At 36.9% G+C, this 25794-nt stretch overlaps 1 protein-coding gene across 2 annotated transcripts; it reads left to right on the top strand.

The window, feature by feature from the left end:
* Positions 1-1445: 1445 nt before the first annotated feature.
* LOC132565107 (uncharacterized) lies at positions 1446-23951 on the top strand. Of its 2 annotated transcripts, none has more exons than XM_060229714.1 (5): positions 1446-1600; positions 3548-3586; positions 15101-15166; positions 16092-16162; positions 22544-23951. In XM_060229714.1, the coding sequence occupies exons 1-5, from the start codon at positions 1456-1458 to the stop codon at positions 22688-22690; spliced, it is 468 nt and encodes a 155-aa protein (XP_060085697.1). In that variant the 5' UTR covers positions 1446-1455; the 3' UTR covers positions 22691-23951. The 2 variants fall into 2 exon arrangements, with proteins under 2 accessions (XP_060085697.1, XP_060085699.1); XM_060229716.1 differs by having other exon boundaries at positions 16092-16152; positions 22544-22631.
* Positions 23952-25794: the final 1843 nt, after the last annotated feature.

Below are 25794 nucleotides of genomic sequence, written 5' to 3'. Positions count from 1 at the left end.
ATAAACTGAGACTGAGATAGACTGAGACTGAGATAGTCTGAGACTGAGATAGACTGAGACTGAGATAGACTGAGATAGACTGAGACTGAGATAGTCTGAGACTGAGATAGACTGAGATTGAGATAGACTGAGACTGAGATAGTCTGAGATAGACTGAGACTGAGATAGACTGAGACTGAGATAGACTGAGATAGACTGAGACTGAGATAGACTGAGACTGAGATAGTCTGAGACTGAGATAGACTGAGACTGAGATAGACTGAGACTGAGATAGTCTGAGACTGAGATAGTCTGAGACTGAGATAGACTGAGATTGAGATAAACTGAGACTGAGATAGACTGAGACTGAGATAGTCTGAGACTGAGATAGACTGAGACTGAGATAGACTGAGATAGACTGAGACTGAGATAGTCTGAGACTGAGATAGACTGAGATTGAGATAGTCATAGACAGACTGAGATAGAGATAGACTGAGACTGAGAGTTCGAGAGCTCGAGAATCGGAGTCTGAGAGATAATAATGATAATAATAGTAGCAGAACCTTCTCAACTACTTCCATCAGATAAATGTATATTGGTTCCTTTCGCAGTATAGCGCTAGAGAGACAACTGAGTATGACGTCATTTTAACCGTGACCTCACGTGGCAGCAACTATCACGTAAAGACACCATGAAGGCTGGACGATACATACCCACCTAGTACTTTGTAACGTGTGAGATTTTCCTGTATTGTGTACAAAAAAATGTTACCATCGAATCGTAAGGTGTAACAGGACTCATGCTACCGGAAGAAGGCAGTCCAGTGATATTAAGACCATACCCGAGTTCTGATATTTTCAAAACGTTCTACCCCACAAAGAATACGCCTGTTTTATAGTCCAAAGAACAACACTATTAAAATAATGTTTTATTGTTAAAAACACAACATTAAATAAATTTGATTTTTTAACATGTATTGTTCTGTTCCAGATTTTATTATGATAAAGTGTGTCGGAAGGCTCGATAATTCTAAATCTTGAGATAAAAAGTTACATGAGGACGACGTTCAAAGATGGCTCGTCTCATGTTTTGGGGTTGATGTATACAGATAAACAATTATTACATGAAATATAGCTGATATAAAATATGACAGATACTAAGTACATGTATATATTAAGTGGTTTTTAAACTGTCTGGGAATTTGAAGAGCTGGAAATGCTGTTATAGGTTATTTGAATACAGTAAATTTGTTAATATTGTTATGTCAAGTTCTGTACTTCAATACAATGAAAAAATAAACTTCATTTTAAATTTAAATTCAAGTAAAATTTGGTAGTTTACATTCTGATAGTGTGTACACAATACACACAAGGTCATTGACAAGAACTATAAATTACCCCGTCGGAGCCTCCCTACAAAGATTTATTTCCTGTTAGTTAAAATCCCGGTCAGCTGCTTCGTTTACTTGTACTGTATATGTTTATGTTTCTTGTCCGTTGTACATTGTCGCCGTCCTTCTCTTTTTCATCGTCTGTCCGTTTCTACGTAACATTTATCAGCATGAGTGGTGGAATTTGGAATAGTTTCTGGTCTAAGCTAAGAAAAAAAGGTGCTTCACCAGGTATGTATCGATGACTCCAAATGAACGAGAGACGTGTCTTGTGATAGATGTACTGTTGTGTGACGGGATACATCACACATCGGGGTGTCGGGGACAGAATGTAGAGGAAATGTTGTGGGTATTGTGTACAGCTATTTTTTGTTGGAATGTTTGTAGGTTCTATGTAGGTGTGTTTAGATACCACCACCAACACCACAATCACCATCATCATCATCATCATCATCATCATCAGTCATAACATGTATTAACGCCATCTGTCATTCATAACATGTAATAAACGCCATCTATCATTCATAACAAGTATAAACGCCATCTGTCAGTCATAACACATTTAAACGCCATCTGTCATTCATAACATGTAGTAAACGTCATCTGTCGTTCATAACATGTAATAAACGTCATCTGTCATTCATAATATGTAATAAACGTCATCTGTCATTCATAACATGTATAAACGCCATCTGTCATTCATAACAAGTATAAACGCCATCTGTCAGTCATAACACATATAAATGCTATCTGTCATTCATAACATGTATAAACGCCATCTGTCATTCATAACATGTATAAACGCCACCTGTCAGTCATAACACATATAAACGCTATCTGTCATTCATAACATGTATAAACGTCATCTGTCATTCATAACATGTAATAAACTTCATCTGTCATTCATATGATGTATAAACGTCATCTGTCATTTATATCATGTAATAAACGTCATCTGTCATTCATAAGATGTATAAACGCCATCTGTCATTCATAACAAGTATAAACTCCAAAGGAAACCATTTTTATCAAGTGTTAATTAGTGGAGTTCTTACCAACAGTGGAGCCTTTAGGTTGAACATCTCTGTATACTGTTGTCATCTCCATGACGCATTTGTGGCGTCAGACTTGGTCACGCGAGAAATGGAATAGAGAAGTGAAAGTATTTTATGGTGTGGGGAAGTTGGCGGGATCTATAGGACTTTCAGTTAGCACGCAATGGATCTTGTGATGTAGTTTTAGCAAATATTTACATGGTTGTTTTCACATCTGTGGAAAATAATACTCAAAACATTACAGATATCATGTGGTATTGTTTTTTTGTCAACAATCACACCAGTATCTCCACATTACAGATATCATGTGGTATTGTTTTTTTGTCAACAATCACACCAGTATCTCCACATTACAGATAACGTGTGGTATTGTTTTTTTGTCAACAATCACACCAGTGTCTCCACATTAGGACGTCACTATATAGATAAAACACTCTACGGTCTAGTTTATCATGATATAAACTTAACACAGAACATAAAACAGACGGTTGTCCCGTACAGGCGAGAGATTATCATAATATGAACTTAACACAAAACATAAAACAGACAGATGTCCCGTACAGGCGAGAGATTATCATAATATGAACTTAACACAAAACATAAAACAGACAGATGTCCCGTACAGGCGAGAGATTATCATAATATGAACTTAACACAAAACATAAAACAGACAGATGTCCCGTACAGGCGAGATTATCATAATATGAACTTAACACAAAACATAAAACAGACGGATGTCGCGCACAGGCGAGAGTTCATTCTTCATCACGTGGCAATTTTTAAACAATGAATTCACACAACATTTTAAAAAAAAAGTAATTGATTGGATTGATTGATTGATTGATTGATTGATTGATTGATCAAGGATATTTTTATTTCGCCTTGAATTGTCTTTTTTGTATTAATATCACACCCCAGGTCTTTGTGGGGGGGGGGGGGGGGGGGGGGGGGGGGGGGGGGAATCTCTCACGCAAATTACGTATGACACTTTTTCCGTGTTTCGCAATAAAAAAAACAAAACTAAAAACAAGAAAACTTGATGCTTGTTCAGGTTTCATGCTTCATGAGTGGTATAAATATAGGTACTTGGCACTGATATTTTATGTTTGTTTCTCTGTTTCAGATAAGTCCTCAGAGCCTCAAGGTCAGGAACAATACAAAGGTATTACATATTTACAGGTCAAGGTCACCAAACCTTGTTCTGATTATAATCAGTCCTTCCTCGTTGTTATCATGTTATCGTTTACTAGTACCCTGGTATTAACATATACGCTACTATACACAAATTAGAAAAAAAACACAAATAAACAAGAAATTGTTTGTCATCTGAATTTAACCTTTTGCCTAAAGGTCAATCATCTCCACAAATATGACAGCCAACAGTTCAACCTATTTATATATTACATATCTAGACTCTGGACTGTACAACTAAAAAAATGTAGACGTTGTGAAACTTGAGAGGAAATTTGTAAAATGAAATAGCATTTCCGAAACCGAAAGAAAACTATGTACAATGTTTCGTCATCTTTTGCCTCTTGTTTGTGAGTTAGAATCCATTTTAAGATAAAAAAAAAAAATGAAACCCATGAACTTGAAAGCGAATCAAGATAATTTTTTCAACAAACTTGATAGCCAAAGATAAAAGTTCCTTGTATAGGAACTATCAAGGGTCTGGACTTTGCAGCACGTGAGAAAAAGTTTGTTACTCAAATTAGTACTTTTAAACTTTGGCCCATAACGAGAACCGGAAGTTGAGGTTTGGTACTAAAATTGTTTATGTTGATTTTTTTCCATTATTTTACAAAGCAAATCAAAAGCTGAATTCAATGGGCTGGACAGTTTTTGAATTTGAACAATTAAGAAAAAAACGTCATGGCTGTCAATGTGTCTGATGAAAACTCTGTTTAAGCTTAAAAGGAAACTCTCTTCTTAGACTTTGGATAAAAGCAGTTTTTATCGTATTGGCGGCATTTTGTAAAAATTTAAGAAAAATTCAAAATGAAATGAACTAAAAAATCGACATGACTTAAGTTTTCTTTGTCACGTATCAAAAAGGAGAAAAGACATTACACAGCGCACCTTTATATATTATTTAAGAAGTAAAAACCTGTGACCAGGTTGTGTATAGTTTAAACGTTGTAGGACGGTTAGAGACGTCTCCAAAGTTCCGGGATGTTGTAGATGTGATCTGTCATTAGTTTTCACCGTTGTGTAAACAAAATAGATACATGATTAAGGAAATGTTTTAAGTGTTTGTCATTCTGCATCGTCTATACTTTTCCAGTATACCGCTAAAGATAGCGACAGTTGACAGATGACAGGATTTCGGGAGATGTAGATTGAATATGCGAAAGTTCGTTGTCGTTACACATGATCTCGATAGGAACTTTTCTATTTCCTTATACGATATATATATCACAGGGCCACATTTCTGGCTTTGTTAACAGTTAAATGCTAGTCTGTACTGCTGTAGATTTTTCAAAAACCATTTGATCTGTTGTTAGAGATAATTTGTTGTTAGAGATTAATTTGTGGTTAGATAATTTGTCATTGCAGATAATTTGTTATTAAAGATAATTTGTGGTTTGAGATAATTTGTGGTTTGAGATAATTTGTGATTGAAGATAATTTGTTGTTGAAGATATTTTGTCGTTGGAGAAAATTAAGAAGACGATACAATATATTCATAAGTAGCTACCACAATTTAATACAGGGTTACAGTAAAGACAAGCAATGAATCCTTAGGAATTAGAAACATACTTGATATTGTTACAGCAATGAACCATTCTTTTTAAACCCCAAATCAAGCAAATTTATTAGATTCCGGAAATTTCCATTAAGTTATTGTATAAAGCCAAGCTTAAACACATACTTAGGCCGAGTAATATCTATTACGAAACATTTTGTTGGAATATAAAAACAAAGAAAATCTTACAAAAGTGGATATTACATAAAATACAATCCGATGTTATACGAAGGCAGCCACGAAAAAATCACGTGACTAATCTGCATATTCAAGTGTATGAAGGGATAGAGGGTGTTTATATGAGATTTTTAAAATTGTACTGTTGCAGACGATATCACTGGAAGCTAGTTCCATGCTGTGTCCGTTTGCAAAATGGATTGGATATTTTAATTGGTTATTGTAAACGACGAAAATTGAAGAAAATCCGTGTTGATAAATCTAAAGTGATGGTATTTCGGGAGGAAGATTATCACAAATAATCAGATTTAATTAAGTTTTTTTTCTGGGTTGATTTCACTTCAAGTAGGTCGTTTTCTGATGCGCAATTAACGTTAGCATGTTACAGCTCCAAATCAAACCTGTATTTCAACTTGAAAAACAGTCGCAAAAAGTTATAAATTAAACACAAAAACATGTCAATAGTTCATTTGGTATATTAGTTTGTCCTGTGTTAAGTGCTGGATATGAAGTATAGGATTTTCAGTTGGCGATTGCGATAGAAAAGAAAGTACTTGAAGTTTTGTAAGTATTTATTTTGAGTTCAATCTTTTACCCAAAACAATAGTATTTATCATAGGTATTCTGCCCCTCAAGAGATACATTAAAATGATTAAATATTGGCAATTTCTGTTCATAAACAGAAGATCATAATAAACGAATCTATGATAAGTTTTACACATAAGCGGAAACATTTTGTGTAATGAATTGTGTAGACTTAGCGAAAATATATTACATACATGTACACCTGTTTCTGGACCTGTACGACTTAAACCGGAGGTAAAATCCATTTACAGCAAGGAACATGTTCATACAGAATAAGAAAAGTGCGCTTGTTGACAAAAGCTAGAGGTTTTATAATTGTATGAATGTGGTTATCATAAAGAATTTAACATAGTTAATGTTTAAAAGAGACAAAAATCTTTAGCAGCGTAACTTCACATAGACAAATGGTGATGGCAGAGACCTAACGTACTACCTACAGAAGTGCAACACTGTAGTGTGTATGCTCAAATCTAAAAAGAATGTCTTTATTTTTATAGAATTACACTAAGAAACAAGGTCCATTTTTTACAGATGTTATCACTGTAGACTCAATATGTGGACAATTGTTATATTGAGAAATTAATTTTATCATTCTAATTTTTGCTGTGTTTATCTGTAAGGGTCTGGTGTTTCTGTCGTTGTTTACCGTGTCTGTTTGTCGGTAGTATGTCTGGTGTTTCTGTCATTGTTTTCCGTGTCTGTTGGTCGGTAGTATGTCTGTTGTTTCTGTCGTTGTTTACCGTGTCTGTTGGTCGGTAGTATGTCTGTTGTTTCTGTCGTTGTTTACCGTGTCTGTTGGTAGGTAGTATGTCTGTTGTTTCTGTCGTTCTTTACCGTGTCTGTTTGTCGGTAGTATGTCTGTTGTTTCTGTCGTTCTTTACCGTGTCTGTTTGTCGGTAGTATGTCTGTTGTTTCTGTCGTTGTTTACCGTGTCTGTTGGTCGGTAGTATGTCTGTTGTTTCTGTCGTTGTTTACCGTGTCTGTTGGTAGGTAGTATGTCTGTTGTTTCTGTCGTTCTTTACCGTGTCTGTTTGTCGGTAGTATGTCTGGTGTTTCTGTCGTTGTTTAACGTGTCCGTTGGTCGGTAGTATGTCTGTTGTTTCTGTCGTTGTTTACCGTGTCTTTTGGTCGGTAGTATGTCTGGTGTTTCTGTCGTTGTTTACCGTGTCTGATGGTCGGTAGTATGTCTGGTGTTTCTGTCGTTGTTTACCGTGTCTGATGGTCGGTAGTATGTCTGGTGTTTCTGTCGTTGTTTACCGTGTCTGATGGTCGGTAGTATGTCTGGTGTTTCTGTCGTTGTTTACCGTGTCTTTTGGTCGGTAGTATGTCTGGTGTTTCTGTTGTTGGTGAGAGTTTTCTTTTCGCTTGCGTATTTTTTGCCACATTGGTGACATCCTCGATACTCACGATGTTACGATCACTTTCATTCTTCCTGGAGTCACTGAGGCCGCGATAGGTGTGGTATCACTTGCTAAATGATTACACTAAGGTAACATTTGGTAGATGATTACACCGAGGTTACATTTGGTAGATGATTACACCGAGGTTACATTTGGTAGATGATTACACCGAGACAACATTTGGTAGATGATTACACCGAGACAACATTTGGTAGATGATTACACCGAGACAACATTTGGTAGATGATTACACCGAGACAACATTTGGTAGATGATTACACCGAGGTTACATTTGGTAGATGATTACACCGAGGTTACATTTGGTAGATGATTACACCGAGACAACATTTGGTAGATGATTACACCGAGGTTACATTTGGTAGATGATTACACCGAGACAACATTTGGTAGATGATTACACCGAGACAACATTTGGTAGATGATTACACCGAGACAACATTTGGTAGATGATTACACCGAGACAACATTTGGTAGATGATTACACCGAGACAACATTTGGTAGATGATTACACCGAGACAACATTTGGTAGATGATTACACCGAGACAACATTTGGTAGATGATTACACCGAGACAACATTTGGTAGATGATTACACCGAGGTTACATTTGGTAGATGATTACACCGAGGTTACATTTGGTAGATGATTACACCGAGACAACATTTGGTAGATGATTACACCGAGACAACATTTGGTAGATGATTACACCGAGACAACATTTGGTAGATGATTACACCGAGACAACATTTGGTAGATGATTACACCGAGGTTACATTTGGTAGATGATTACACCGAGGTTACATTTGGTAGATGATTACACCGAGGTTACATTTGGTAGATGATTACACCGAGACAATATTTGGTAGATGATTACACCGAGGTTACATTTGGTAGATGATTACACCGAGACAACATTTGGTAGATGATTAAACCGAGGTTACATTTGGTAGATGATTACACCGAGGTTACATTTGGTAGATGATTACACCGAGGTTACATTTGGTAGATGATTACACCGAGACAACATTTGGTAGATGATTACACCGAGACAACATTTGGTAGATGATTACACCGAGACAACATTTGGTAGATGATTACACCGAGACAACATTTGGTAGATGATTACACAGAGACAACATTTGGTAGATGATTACACCGAGACAACATTTGGTAGATGATTACACCGAGGTTACATTTGGTAGATGATTACACAGAGACAACATTTGGTAGATGATTACACAGAGGTTACATTTGGTAGATGATTACACCGAGACAACATTTGGTAGATGATTACACCGAGGTTACATTTGGTAGATGATTACACCGAGACAACATTTGGTAGATGATTACACCGAGACAACATTTGGTAGATGATTACACCGAGACAACATTTGGTAGATGATTACACTGAGACAACATTTGGTAGATGATTACACCGAGACAACATTTGGTAGATGATTACACCGAGGTTACATTTGGTAGATGATTACACCGAGGTTACATTTGGTAGATGATTACACAGAGACAACATTTGGTAGATGATTACACCGAGACAACATTTGGTAGATGATTACACCGAGACAACATTTGGTAGATGATTACACCGAGGTTACATTTGGTAGATGATTACACCGAGGTTACATTTGGTAGATGGTTACACCGAGACAACATTTGGTAGATGATTACACAGAGGTTACATTTGGTAGATGATTACACCGAGACAACATTTGGTAGATGATTACACCGAGACAACATTTGGTAGATGATTACACTGAGACAACATTTGGTAGATGATTACACCGAGACAACATTTGGTAGATGATTACACCGAGACAACATTTGGTAGATGATTACACCGAGACAACATTTGGTAGATGATTACACCGAGACAACATTTGGTAGATGATTACACCGAGACAACATTTGGTAGATGATTACACCGAGACAACATTTGGTAGATGATTACACCGAGACAACATTTGGTAGATGATTACACCGAGGTTACATTTGGTAGATGATTACACCGAGGTTACATTTAGTAGATGATTACACAGAGACAACATTTGGTAGATGATTACACCGAGACAACATTTGGTAGATGATTACACCGAGACAACATTTGGTAGATGATTACACCGAGACAACATTTGGTAGATGATTACACCGAGACAACATTTGGTAGATGATTACACCGAGGTTACATTTGGTAGATGATTACACCGAGGTCACATTTGGTAGATGATTACACCGAGACAACATTTGGTAGATGATTACACCGAGACAACATTTGGTAGATGATTACACCGAGACAACATTTGGTAGATGATTACACCGAGGTTACATTTGGTAGATGATTACACCGAGACAACATTTGGTAGATGATTACACCGAGGTTACATTTGGTAGATGATTACACCGAGACAACATTTGGTAGATGATTACACCGAGACAACATTTGGTAGATGATTACACCGAGACAACATTTGGTAGATGATTACACCGAGGTTACATTTGGTAGATGATTACACCGAGGTTACATTTGGTAGATGATTACACCGAGGTCACATTTGGTAGATGATTACACCGAGACAACATTTGGTAGATGATTACACCGAGACAACATTTGGTAGATGATTACACTGAGACAACATTTGGTAGATGATTACACCGAGGTTACATTTGGTAGATGATTACACCGAGACAACATTTGGTAGATGATTACACCGAGGTTACATTTGGTAGATGATTACACCGAGACAACATTTGGTAGATGATTACACCGAGGTTACATTTGGTAGATGATTACACCGAGGTTACATTTGGTAGATGATTACACCGAGACAACATTTGGTAGATGATTACACAGAGACAACATTTGGTAGATGATTACACCGAGACAACATTTGGTAGATGATTACACCGAGGTTACATTTGGTAGATGATTACACCGAGACAACATTTGGTAGATGATTACACCGAGGTTACATTTGGTAGATGATTACACCGAGACAACATTTGGTAGATGATTACACCGAGACAACATTTGGTAGATGATTACACCGAGGTTACATTTGGTAGATGATTACACCGAGGTTACATTTGGTAGATGATTACACTGAGACAACATTTGGTAGATGATTACACCGAGGTTACATTTGGTAGATGATTACACCGAGACAACATTTGGTAGATGATTACACAGAGACAACATTTGGTAGATGATTACACCGAGACAACATTTGGTAGATGATTACACCGAGACAACATTTGGTAGATGATTACACCGAGACAACATTTGGTAGATGATTACACCGAGACAACATTTGGTAGATGATTACACCGAGACAACATTTGGTAGATGATTACACCGAGGTTACATTTGGTAGATGATTACACCGAGGTTACATTTGGTAGATGATTACACCGAGACAACATTTGGTAGATGATTACACCGAGGTTACATTTGGTAGATGATTACACCGAGACAACATTTGGTAGATGATTACACCGAGGTTACATTTGGTAGATGATTACACCGAGGTTACATTTGGTAGATGATTACACCGAGGTTACATTTGGTAGATGATTACACCGAGGTTACATTTGGTAGATGATTACACCGAGGTTACATTTGGTAGATGATTACACCGAGGTTACATTTGGTAGATGATTACACCGAGACAACATTTGGTAGATGATTACACCGAGACAACATTTGGTAGATGATTACACCGAGGTTACATTTGGTAGATGGTTACACTGAGACAACATTTGGTAGATGATTACACCGAGACAACATTTGGTAGATGATTACACCGAGACAACATTTGGTAGATGATTACACCGAGGTTACATTTGGTAGATGGTTACACTGAGACAACATTTGGTAGATGATTACACCGAGGTTACATTTGGTAGATGATTACACCGAGGTTACATTTGGTAGATGATTACACCGAGGTTACATTTGGTAGATGATTACACCGAGACAACATTTGGTAGATGATTACACCGAGGTTACATTTGGTAGATGATTACACCGAGGTTACATTTGGTAGATGATTACACCGAGGTTACATTTGGTAGATGATTACACCGAGGTTACATTTGGTAGATGATTACACCGTGGTTACATTTGGTAGATGATTACACCGAGACAACATTTGGTAGATGATTACACCGAGGTTACATTTGGTAGATGATTACACCGAGGTTACATTTGGTAGATGATTACACCGAGACAACATTTGGTAGATGATTACACTGAGACAACATTTGGTAGATGATTACACCGAGACAACATTTGGTAGATGATTACACCGAGGTTACATTTGGTAGATGATTACACCGAGGTTACATTTGGTAGATGATTACACCGAGGTTACATTTGGTAGATGATTACACCGAGACAACATTTGGTAGATGATTACACCGAGGTTACATTTGGTAGATGATTACACCGAGGTTACATTTGGTAGATGATTACACCGAGGTTACATTTGGTAGATGATTACACCGAGGTTACATTTGGTAGATGATTACACCGAGGTTACATTTGGTAGATGATTACACCGAGACAACATTTGGTAGATGATTACACCGAGACAACATTTGGTAGATGATTACACCGAGACAACATTTGGTAGATGATTACACCGAGGTTACATTTGGTAGATGATTACACCGAGGTTACATTTGGTAGATGATTACACCGAGGTTACATTTGGTAGATGATTACACCGAGGTTACATTTGGTAGATGATTACACCGAGACAACATTTGGTAGATGATTACACCGAGGTTACATTTGGTAGATGATTACACCGAGGTTACATTTGGTAGATGATTACACCGAGACAACATTTGGTAGATGATTACACCGAGGTTACATTTGGTAGATGATTACACCGAGGTTACATTTGGTAGATGATTACACCGAGACAACATTTGGTAGATGATTACACCGAGACAACATTTGGTAGATGATTACACCGAGGTTACATTTGGTAGATGATTACACCGAGACAACATTTGGTAGATGATTACACCGAGGTTACATTTGGTAGATGATTACACCGAGGTTACATTTGGTAGATGATTACACCAAGACAACATTTGGTAGATGATTACACCGAGGTTACATTTGGTAGATGATTACACCGAGACAACATTTGGTAGATGATTACACCGAGACAACATTTGGTAGATGATTACACCGAGACAACATTTGGTAGATGATTACACCGAGACAACATTTGGTAGATGATTACACTGAGACAACATTTGGTAGATGATTACACCGAGACAACATTTGGTAGATGATTACACCGAGACAACATTTGGTAGATGATTACACCGAGTTTACATTTGGTAGATGATTACAACGAGTTTACATTTTGGTAGATGATTACACAGAGACAACATTTGGTAGATGATTACACCGAGACAACATTTGGTAGATGATTACACCGAGGTTACATTTGGTAGATGATTACACCGAGACAACATTTGGTAGATGATTACACCGAGGTTACATTTGGTAGATGATTACACCGAGGTTACATTTGGTAGATGATTACACCGAGACAACATTTGGTAGATGATTACACTGAGACAACATTTGGTAGATGATTACACCGAGACAACATTTGGTAGATGATTACACCGAGACAACATTTGGTAGATGATTACACCGAGGTTACATTTGGTAGATGATTACACCGAGGTTACATTTGGTAGATGATTACACCGAGACAACATTTGGTAGATGATTACACTGAGACAACATTTGGTAGATGATTACACCGAGACAACATTTGGTAGATGATTACACCGAGACAACATTTGGTAGATGATTACACTGAGACAACATTTGGTAGATGATTACACCGAGACAACATTTGGTAGATGATTACACCGAGACAACATTTGGTAGATGATTACACCGAGGTTACATTTGGTAGATGATTACACCGAGGTTACATTTGGTAGATGATTACACCGAGACAACATTTGGTAGATGATTACACCGAGGTTACATTTGGTAGATGATTACACCGAGACAACATTTGGTAGATGATTACACCGAGGTTACATTTGGTAGATGATTACACCGAGACAACATTTGGTAGATGATTACACAGAGACAACATTTGGTAGATGATTACACTGAGACAACATTTGGTAGATGATTACACCGAGACAACATTTGGTAGATGATTACACCGAGACAACATTTGGTAGATGATTACACCGAGGTTACATTTGGTAGATGATTACACCGAGACAACATTTGGTAGATGATTACACCGAGACAACATTTGGTAGATGATTACACCGAGGTTACATTTGGTAGATGATTAATGTCACCGAGACTCGTGTAATCAGGAAAGGCAGTTTGTTTTCTAGTCCATCACCTTCGGATCATCATCATACATTACAACTCAGGGATAACATGAAAGCTGTTGATCTAGATGGTATAGCAATGCCGTGTATGATGGATGGTCATTAAGAGTTCGAGTTAACGAGATCGATAGTATTGAACACAGTACGTATAGCCGATATCTACAGAACGGTATAGGAAACATAGGCAGGTAGATAGAATATTGACGAGGAATAAAGACCAACACATGTTACATAACAATACATCATATTTCTTATCGAATTTTAATACCGGTCATACCCGGAATTAGTACACTGTTGTGGATAAGGATTCGAGTATACATATCAGAAAAAATCAAGTTATAAGTGACTGTTTCAAACCATTGTGGGTGATCCACTGTTTACACTTAACCCCTGCCAACTGCTCAGTTTTCTCCTAAATGTCGACATTTTTTTCTTAGATAAAAAGCGGCGGATTTGTTTGTTATAGTGGTGTAGCTCGGCCTTGTGTATTGATTCTGGTATGTAGACATGTTTAATGACGTCTTTCTGTTTTCACGTGACAATGGTTCTTCCTTAATATACACCGGAGCTAAAAATAGCTCGCGGATATAATCGGTGATGATACTTGTAACGGTGACTCGCCCGTCGTATCTTAAACAATGTATAGATAAACACGGTCATGACCCTCAGACTCAGATCGATTTAAATATTCATAATTAGGCTATAATCTGTATTATTTCAAAGAATTTAAAGAAAATAGTAAGAAAGACACGATTTAATTATCAACAAATTCGAATTACAAAATATGAACAAAATAAATATGTATTGTGATACCACTGAATACATCGGAAGGTGAACCATCCAGGTTTATCGAATACTCTGGCCTTGTAAATCTTACTTATCTTACGGAAGTTGTGTTTGAGAAAAAGTGTATATAACAATTTAGAAGCGAGTAGACATATACTTATCATTTTGTAACCTTAATTGTATATCTGTATTGTCACGTGGTCGGGTCTTATGTATATCACTTTCGTTTTGAGAGAATTGTCAGAAAAGTAATTTAATAGAAAAATAATGATATCGCACGCATGTTATCCAGTTGATCATTGCGGTTATTAGTACAACCTGTATCATGTGTGTGTTACGTCAAGGATTCATGTGTGAGCCTCGATTTGGTAATAACACACATGTTCACAGTCCGCCATCTTATGAGTTATCATTACGAATATTTGTAATTAATACTGTACCTGATAAACTGCATTGATTTTATCTATAAATATATATGTTCTGTTATGTTGTCCGAACCAAACCGAAGAAGATATATACCAATCTATTGACTACTGATGTTATTTATATTTTGCAGTAAATAAACAACACAATTATGATGAAGTTGACCTTGACCAAGCATCAAGAGAACCAAACTGGGATGGTAAGAAAGTCAATGATATAACAGGCTATTTATTTCACATCTTGTTCGAGTATGCCCTCAAATGACCCTGGCTGTCACGCGGACGTTAAACCACAAAGCAATATTGTTTGGCGATTTATTTTTACCATTTACAATTGTGTTAATTCTCACTAAACCTTTAACCACATAACTACCCTGTCATCAGCGTAATATACCCATTACATAACTACCCTGTCATCAGCGTAATATACCCATTACATAACTACCCTGTCATCAGCGTAATATACCCATTACATAACTACCCTGTCATCAGCGTAACTACCCTTATTGGTGTAATGACACCCATAATCTACATGTATATCATATTGTTATTACATAACTACGGGAAAACAGGGAAGTTATATAATGGGTTATTACATAACTAGGAGCAAACAGGGTAGATATATAATGGGTGTTATTACACTGATAACAGGGTAGTTATATAATGGGTACTATTACACTAATAACAGGCAGGGTAGTTATATAATGGTTGTTATTACACTGATAACAGGGTAGTTATATAATGGTTGTTATTACACTGATAACAAGGTAGTTATATAATGGGTGTCATTACTCTGATAACAGGGTAGTTATATAATTGGTGCTATAACACTGATTACAGGGTAGTTATGATATGGGTGTTATTACACTGATAACAGGGTAGTTATATAATGGGTGCTATTACACTAATAACAGGCAGGGTAGTTATATAATGGGTGTTATTACACTGATAACAGGGTAGTTATAAAATGGGTGTTATTACACTGATAACAGGGTAGTTATATAATGGGTGTTATTACACTGATAACACATTTTGTCGACAAATTGATAAATATTTTGTGTGCTTAATATTTTAAATGTGATACATTTTTTATTTCTAAAATTTACACATTTTTTATCGTTTCAGTGGAAAAGAAGCCTAGAAATTACGATCAGGTTGACATAGGAGGAAACCAATCAGAACAAAGGTCAAGAAAGGTTGACTAGTTTATCAAAATATAGAGGTGTTGGTATCGCACTCAATAATCTCCTCACTTTGCATTAATTTTCTCAACTTCACCGAAACGATTGCACTCCTAATCAATATCTAACCCATAGAAGAAAACATGCTTTATACTATGTGCAATATTAATATCATCTTGATGTTCAAAGGGATGTATTTCTTGTATCTAGTTGTGAGGTACACTATATCTAGTGAGGTACACTATATCTAGTGAGGTACCCTATATCTAGTGAGGTACCCTATATCTAGTGAGGTACACTATATCTAGTGAGGTACACTATATATAGTGAGGTACACTATATCTAGTGTGGTACCCTATATCTAGTGAGGTACACTATATCTAGTGAGGTTCACTATATATAGTGAGGTACACTATATCTAGTCAGGTCCACTGTATGTAGTTGTGAGGTACACTATATCTAGTGAGGTACCCTGTATCTAGTGAGGTACACTATATCTAGTGAAGTCCACTGTATATAGTTGTGAGGTACACTATATCTAGTGAGGAACCCTGTATATAGTTGTGAGGTACACTCTATCTAGTGAGGTCCACTGTATATAGTTCTGAGGTACACTATATCTAGTGAGGTACCCTATATCTAGTGAGGTACACTATATCTAGTGAGGTACCCTATATCTAGTGAGGTACACTATATCTAGTGAGGTCCACTGTATGTAATTGTGAGGTACACTATATCTAGTGAGGTACCCTGTATCTCGTGTATATCTAGTGAGGTACACTGTATATAGTTTTGATGTACACTATATCTAGTGAGGTACCCTGTATCTAGTGAGGTACACTATATCTAGTGAGGTCCACTGTATATAGTTGTGAGGTACACAATATATCTAGTGAGGTACCCTGTATATAGTTGTGAGGTACACTCTATCTAGTGAGGTCCACTGTATATAGTTCTGAGGTACACTATATCTAGTGAGGTACCCTATATCTAGTGAGGTACACTATATCTAGTGAGGTACACTATATCTAGTGAGGTCCACTGTATGTAATTGTGAGGTACACTATATCTAGTGAGGTACCCTGTATCTCGTGTATATCTAGTGAGGTACACTGTATATAGTTGTGAGGTACACTATATCTAGTGAGGTACCCTGTATCTAGTGAGGTACACTATATCTAGTGAGGTCCACTGTATATAGTTGTGAGGTACACAATATATCTAGTGAGGTACCCTGTATATAGTTGTGAGGTACACTATATCTAGTGAGGTCCACTGTATATAGTTGTGAGGTACACTATATCTAGTGAGGTACACTATATCTAGTGAAGTCCACTGTACATGGTGAGGTACACTATATCTAGTGAGGTACCCTGTATGTAGTGAGGTACACTATATCTAGAGAGGTACCCTATATCTAGTGAGATACACTATATCTAGTGAGGTACCCTGTGTCTAGTGAGGTACACTATATCTAGTGAGGTCCACTATATCTAGTGAGGTACACTATATCTAGTGAGGTCCACTATATCTAGCGAGATACACTATATCTAGTGAGGTACCCTGTGTCTAGTGAGGTACACTATATCTAGGGAGGTACACTATATCTAGTGAAGTACCCTATATCTAGTGAGGTACACAATATCTAGTGAGGTCCACTGTATATAGTTGTGAGGTACACTATATCTAGTGAGGTACACTATATCTAGTGAGGTCCACTGTATATAGTTGTGAGGTACACTATATCTAGTGATGTACCCTGTATCTAGTGAGGTACACTATATCTAGTGAGGTACACTATATCTAGTGAGGTACGCTGTGTCTAGTGAGGTACACTATATCTAGTGAGGTACACTATATCTAGTGAGGTACCCTATATCTAGTGAGGTACAGTATATCTAGTGAGGTCCACTGTATGTAATTGTGAGGTACACTATATCTAGTGAGGTACCCTGTATCTCGTGTATATCTAGTGAGGTCCACTGTATATAGTTGTGAGGTACACTATATCTAGTGAGGTACACTATATTTAGTGAGGTACGCTGTGTCTAGTGAGGTACACTATATCTAGTGAGGTACACTATATCTAGTGAGGTACCCTATATCTAGTGAGGTACAGTATATCTAGTGAGGTCCACTGTATGTAATTGTGAGGTACACTATATCTAGTGAGGTACCCTGTATCTCGTGTATATCTAGTGAGGTCCACTGTATATAGTTGTGAGGTACACTATATCTAGTGAGGTACCCTATATCTAGTGAGTTACACTATATCTAGTGAGGTACACTATATCTAGTGAGGTACACTATATCTAGTGAGGTACCCTATATCTAGTGAGGTACACTTGATCTAGTGAGGTACACTTGATCTAGTGAGGTACACTATATCTAGTGAGGTATACTGTGAGGTACACTATATCTAGTGAGGTACACTATATCTAGTGAGGTACACTTGATCTAGTGAGGTACACTATATCTAGTGAGGTACCCTATATCTAGTGAGGTACACTATATCTAGTGAGGTACACCTATATCTAGTGAGGTACCCTATATCTAGTGAGGTACACTATATCTAGTGAGGTACACTATATCTAGTGAGGTACCCTATATCTAGTGAGGTACCCTATATCTAGTGAGGTACACTTGATCTAGTGAGGTACACTATATCTAGTGAGGTATACTGTGAGGTACACTATATCTAGTGATGTACACTATATCTAGTGAGGTACACTATATCTAGTGAGGTACACTATATCTAGTGATGTACACTATATCTAGTGAGGTACACTATATCTAGTGAGGTACACTGTGAGGTACACTATATCTAGTGAGGTACACTGTGAGGTACACTATATCTAGTGCAGTATACTGTGAGGTACACTATATCTAGTGAGGTATACTGTGAGGTACACTATATCTAGTGAGGTACACTGTGAGGTACACTATATCTAGTGCGGTACACTGTGAGGTACACTATATCTAGTGAGGTACACTGTGAGGTACACTATATCTAGTGAGGTACACTGTGAGGTACACTATATCTAGTGAGGTACACTGTGAGGTACACTATATCTAGTGAGGTACACTGTGAGGTACACTATATCTAGTGAGGTACACTATATCTAGTGAGGTACACTATATCTAGTGAGGTACACTGTGAGGTACACTATATCTAGTGAGGTACACTGTGAGGTACACTATATCTAGTGAGGTACACTATATCTAGTGAGGTACACTGTGAGGTACACTATATCTAGTGAGGTACACTGTGAGGTACACTATATCTAGTGAGGTACACTGTGAGGTACACTATATCTAGTGAGGTACACTGTGAGGTACACTATATCTAGTGAGGTACACTGTGAGGTACACTATATCTAGTGAGGTACACTGTGAGGTACACTGTGAGGTACACTGTGAGGTACACTATATCTAGTGAGGTACACTGTGAGGTACACTATATATATAATATTTACTTGGAATTATTGTAATCTTGTTATAGCTTTTGCCGTCACAAAGAATAGTTGTGACCTATGTACTGTCCTTACCAATGTACCATCCTAACCACTGTACCATCCTAACCAATGTACCATCCTAACCACTGTACCATCCTAACCAATGTACCATCCTAACCACTGTACCATCCTAACCAATGTACCATCCTAACCTATGTACTATCCTAACCAATGTACCATCCTAACCTATGTACCGTCCTAACCTATGTACCGTCCTAACCAATGTACCATCTTTACCAATGTACCATCCTAACCACTGTACCATCCTAACCAATGTACCATCCTAACCTATGTACTATCCTAACCACTGTACCATCCTAACCAATGTACCATCCTAACCACTGTACCATCCTAACCAATGTACCATCCTAACCTATGTACTATCCTAACCACTGTACCATCCTAACCACTGTACCATCCTAACCAATGTACCATCCTTACCAATGTACCATCCTAACCACTGTACCATCCTAACCAATGTACCATCCTAACCAATGTACCATCCTAACCACTGTACCATCCTAACCAATGTACCATCCTAACCTATGTACTATCCTAACCAATGTACCGTCCTAACCTATGTACCGTCCTAACCAATGTACCATCCTAACCAATGTACCGTCCTAACCTATGTACTGTCCTAACCAATATACCATCCTAAGCTATGTACCATCCTAACCACTATACCATCCTAACCAATGTACCATCCTAACCTATGTACCATCCTAACCAATGTACTATCCTAACCAATGTACCATCCTAAGCTATGTACCATCCTAACCAATGTACCATCCTAAGCTCTGTACCATCCTAACCACTGTACCATCCTAACGAATGTACCATCCTAACCAATGTACCATCCTGAGCTATGTACCATCCTAACCACTGTACCATCCTAACTAATGTTACATCCTAACCAATGTACCATCCTAACCTATGTACCATCCTAACCAATGTACCATCCTAACCTATGTATCATCCTAACCAATGTACCATCCTAACCTATGTACCATCCTAACATATGTGCCATCCTAACCAATGTACCATCCTATCCTATGTACCATCCTAACCAATGTACCATCCTAACCTATGTACCATCCTAACCAATGTACCATCCTAACCAATGTACCATCCTAACCTATGTACCATCCAATGTATCATCCTATCCAATGTACCATCCTAATTAATGTAACCTCCTTACTCTGCATTGTCCTAACTGAAGTTCCATCCTTGCACATTAATGCCCCAACATGTACGAACTTAATTAATATAGCATCCTAACTGATGTACCTTTCTGAGTGATGTATCATCCTAACTGATGTACCTTTCTAAGTAATGTATCGTCCTAACTGATGTACCTTTCTAAGTGATGTATCGTCCTAACTGATGTACCTTTCTAAGTGATGTATCGTCCTAACTGATGTACCTTTCTAAGTGATGTATCGTCCTAACTGATGTACCTTTCTAAGTGATGTATCGTCCTAACTGATGTACCTTTCTAAGTGATGTGTCGTCCTAACTGATGTACCTTTCTAAGTGATGTGTCGTCCTAACTGATGTACCTTTCTAAGTGATGTGTCGTCCTAACTGATGTACCGTTCTAAGTGATGTATCGTCCTAACTGATGTACCTTTCTAAGTGATGTATCGTCCTAACTGATGTACCTTTCTAAGTGATGTATCGTCCTAACTGATGTACCTTTCTAAGTGATGTATCGTCCTAACTGATGTACCTTTCTAAGTGATGTATCGTCCTAACTGATGTACCTTTCTAAGTGATGTATCGTCCTAACTGATGTACCTTTCTAAGTGATGTATCGTCCTAACTGATGTACCTTTCTAAGTGATGTATCGTCCTAACTGATGTACCTTTCTAAGTGATGTATCATCCTAACTGATGTACCTTTCTAAGTGATGTATCATCATAACTGATGTACCTTTCTAAGTGATGTATCATCCTAACTCTTTCACAATGAAATAGTGAAATTTCTTTCAAAACCTTAATTTTCAATAAAATACTTTCGGCATATTTGTTTGAATATTTATCAGCATTGTCAGTATCTTCACGAGCGTATACTGTATTTCTAATTCAAATCTCATAGCCAACGTGTCATTGTGTAAAACTATTTAAATTATATACATCTCAGTTAAATAGACTGAAATAATAATTAATTATAACGTTGATGTGTGTATGTAGTAGATGGTATGCAACCTGTATAGACTATTAAATTCCACACGTGCAACACAGCTCGTTAGAGGAAAGCATGTCCTTATCATGTTTCACAAAATTCCTGTTCTTTTCCAAATATTGTATTAAAATGTTGGCCTATCCCGTTCCTTTGGACAACATTCGGAAAAGACTCTAGATTTAGGGAACTGTCATGAAGTTCATGTTATAAATCTCGTATAAAGTAACTAGGACTCTAAAGCATGTTTATGGTATGTCTATTTACTCTGGATTGATACCAAATGGAACACAATACGTCACTTGTGTACACAAAAATTGTGATGCAGGACAGTGGTGTATTACGTAACGGGTCATGTATACACACAAAGTTATGATGTAGCAAATACGTGTAATACGTCACGTCTCGTCACGTGTAAACACAGACATCTGTGATGTAACAAAATGATGACTTACGAAACGTCACACTTGCACCAAATCGCTGCTGTTTCTTTCAATGGTGTATTTTTTTTTTAAAAAAAGGGAAAAACAAATAGTTTAATTAAATTTAAAAAAAGGAAATCATGAGGATCGTTTAGATTTCTTTATTTTCCTGTAAATATTGATAAGTTTCACTTCAGAATATGTAATTTGTTTTGTTATTTTAGCACACACATAAAAACATATTGACATAACATAAATTATTTTCGTTTTACAGCAAGGAGTAGGACAGCTGAACTATATAGATGTGGAATTTACTGACAAACCTCCAACAAAGCCGAAAATGTCTGTGTCAGAGAAAGAGGCGTCGAAAGTGACTTATAGTGAAGTGACAGTAGACGCCATGATATATGAAAACCAGTGATACTGACATCCTGTATATAGTTATATATTGTAGTATATTATTTGAAATTATTGTGTAAAGAGTTGGAGAGTAGATTATTAAAATATCGAAATGAAACCTTCGAGATTACCTAGACCATTTTAAAAAGTATAAGTGAAGTTTAAAACTTAATATGTTATAATACAATACTTACATGCAATAATTTTACTATAAGTTTTATGTTACAAAGTATCTTATTGGTTGACAACAATGTTAACTATGTTACAATTTTTAAAAAATGGTTTCTTCCGGTATTTGAATAACTAAGACTTTCCGTGAACTCAGGGTAAGTTAATGGCACTAACAGGTTACTTATTGCGCATGCTTAATATGACAAACTGGAGCAGGATATTACATTTGTTTCAATGTCATATGAGATTTAACGAGTTTTTCCTATAATTTACCTCGACAGAGGCTTGTTAAAATGAAAAACGTTGAGACTCGTTTCATAGTCTTTTATGAATGTGAGCTTTCTCGCTTACATTCACTTTGCCTTACACCCGGACATTACAAAAATGAAGATATACAATGAATCACGTGATTTCGGAATCATTACACTTGAAGGATTAGTGTAAATGAGCTCGGCCGTCGTTGCAGATGTGTAATGTACCGGGTTGGAGGCGGACAATACATGTTAACCCTGTGTACGAACCGATCGATACTTATATTGAAGATCCATACGTGGTTTAGTGATTTTTCTTCGGCACTTCTGAGTATCTCACCCGAAATGTTAATTTATATTTACATCAAAATCTGACGAACGTACTGAATCGAATTACTGTAATCCATCCACGTGTTTTTGTTTACACAATATATATTGCGTAACAATCTAAATTCAAGGTTTGAGAAAAATAATCATTCACCCTCTTTAGGATGAGATAGAGGATCTCAACCGTCGGGGAAGATTATTAAGTTGTCAAACACTCGGCAAGCCTCATGTTTGACAACTTTATGATCTTTCTCTTCGGGTAGAGATCTCTCCATCTCATCCTAAGGGAATGACAATTCTTTTAATATCAAAGATTTGGTTTCACATTAACAAACACTAGAATTTAGTGGTCGTGTTGTAAGAGGAACGATTGCTTCTGATGTCCCTAATTGTTAAGTTATGTGGTTTAAGTTGTAACATTATGATGTGAGTGTGTATGTTGCGGAATACAGTGTAGTTCCTGTGAAAAACTTTAATTTTCTTAATCATCATTAATTATATGAATCTCAAAATAAATTTTCTGGTGGTAAAAGATGCCTTGTTACGATCTCATTTTCATACTAAAAAAAACCCCAACCCCACAAAGCAAAAGTTACAGAACAAAAGAACATCCGGGGTATTATGTTTCTCCGCTCCTGTGTCAGTTCTCTAAATTGAGTCCTAAACCTTGAAAATTCAGTAAGAAATGGAAATCGATGATTAGAAACTCCGTTTAAAATATGTAGGTTGAATTTCAACGTAGATTGCTTGTTTTAAAAAGTTGTCAACAATATGCAAAATCCTATGATAAATTTATTTACACAACGGTGAAAAAAGACACAACGTTGCATATCGATTTGGTTGAAAAAGTGCACCACGGTTGCTATCAAGTTGGTTGAGAAATACATTATCTTATCAATCTAACAATTTCTTATTCACATACATCAGACTAACAATATGACATTGTTAAACCTTTAAATGTCCCTGGAAGGAAAAGCAGGAAGTTGGCAGTTAAACACAGTGGTTAACAATAGGAGAGTAATCTGGCAAAAATGTTTCTTGAAGCGATGAAGTACTTAGATTTATGTCCGTCTATCTGTTAATGACTCAAGTAATAGTTTTCTAAACAATATTCAAATTTTTCTGGTCATTTTATCTTCATATTGATTGTTTACTTTTGGCATAAAATTAGAAATGTAATTTACGGATCCTAAATCGATATCCATGGTGACATCACTACTATTGTCAGAGACGTCGATGGTTCGCTCTCAATAGGGCTGTTACATATAAGAGATCACATCGTAACAAGATGACCACATCCGTCCTTAAATGACCACAGCTGTTGACAGGACGTTAAATATCCTAACAAGATGATCACACCCGTCCTTATATGACTACAGCTTTTGACAGGACGTTAAATATCCTTACCAGATGATCACATCCGTCCTTAAATGACTACAGCTGTTGACAGGACGTTAAATATCCTAACAAGATGATCACATCCGTCCTTAAATGACCACAGCTGTTGACAGGACATTAAATATCCTAACAAGATAACCACACCCATCCTTAAATGATCGTAGCTGTTGATGGGACGTTAAACACTGCATCATTTATTTAATTGCTGATGTGATCGATAGCTGAACTTCCTATTCAGATGTAGCTACCTCACAGAATATCATACAGGAGGTACGTCACATCACCCACAGCTTTTGCAGTGAAATGCCCGTGGACACAACCATAGCAATGGATCCGTTTCTCAACTTCCTTAAAAACACATTAACAGGTAGTTTTAACACGAGGTTCCGTAGCAATCGACCTATTTAGACCTCTTCAGTAAGTTTCAGAGGGCAGCTTTGAAAGGAATTTCTTCTGAAGTCCACAACCAGTCTTATGTAATATCATAGACTATGCAGTTTTGAATAAAACAATTGCATGTAAGTAAATCCCTCCTCTGCCGAATTTATCAATGTCTCCCCATTTCACCATCTTTAAAAAATAACAAAAATTTCTAAATTTCAATAATTCAGTAAGACACTGTTTCAAAAAATTTCTAAAGAAAACTGGAACCATTCCTTACTTTCCAAGAGTCTGTTTAAATCAGATTTTAAACTAATAACAGATCAGTATAAGAAATACCTTTTGGCCGTTGTTACAAGGTGATATTATACATTGAGTGAAATATGAAATCTGTTTGTGATCACACCCAGAAAAAAAGGCAAAAATTCGGCATAACTAAGTACAAAGACACGAGGTTGAACTCGTTTACAAGTTTTAAATGTTTCATATTACCATTCATAGAAACGACAAATACCTGGCGAAAACATCAGGGATAACAGCAGTTTATATTGTAGACTCATGTTCCTGTATTGTAAAAATCAATTATAATTTATAGGCT

Source organism: Ylistrum balloti, unplaced genomic scaffold (assembly GCF_031769215.1).
Source record: "Ylistrum balloti isolate Yb309-2 unplaced genomic scaffold, AGI_CSIRO_Ybal_v1 Utg369692, whole genome shotgun sequence".
In the NCBI taxonomy this organism is placed as follows: domain Eukaryota; kingdom Metazoa; phylum Mollusca; class Bivalvia; order Pectinida; family Pectinidae; genus Ylistrum; species Ylistrum balloti.
The sequence above is the reverse complement of the archived record's forward strand: the minus strand, read 5'-3'. Positions and strand labels throughout refer to the sequence as shown.

Coding starts and splice junctions, on each gene's coding strand:
- LOC132565107 (XM_060229714.1), top strand. CDS start 1,456: ATGTTTATGTTTCTTGTCCGTTGTACATTGTCGCCGTCCTTCTCTTTT. Junction 3,587..15,100: donor AGGTCAGGAACAATACAAAG/GTATTACATATT, acceptor TATATTTTGCAG/TAAATAAACAACACAATTAT. Junction 15,167..16,091: donor AAGAGAACCAAACTGGGATG/GTAAGAAAGTCA, acceptor TTATCGTTTCAG/TGGAAAAGAAGCCTAGAAAT.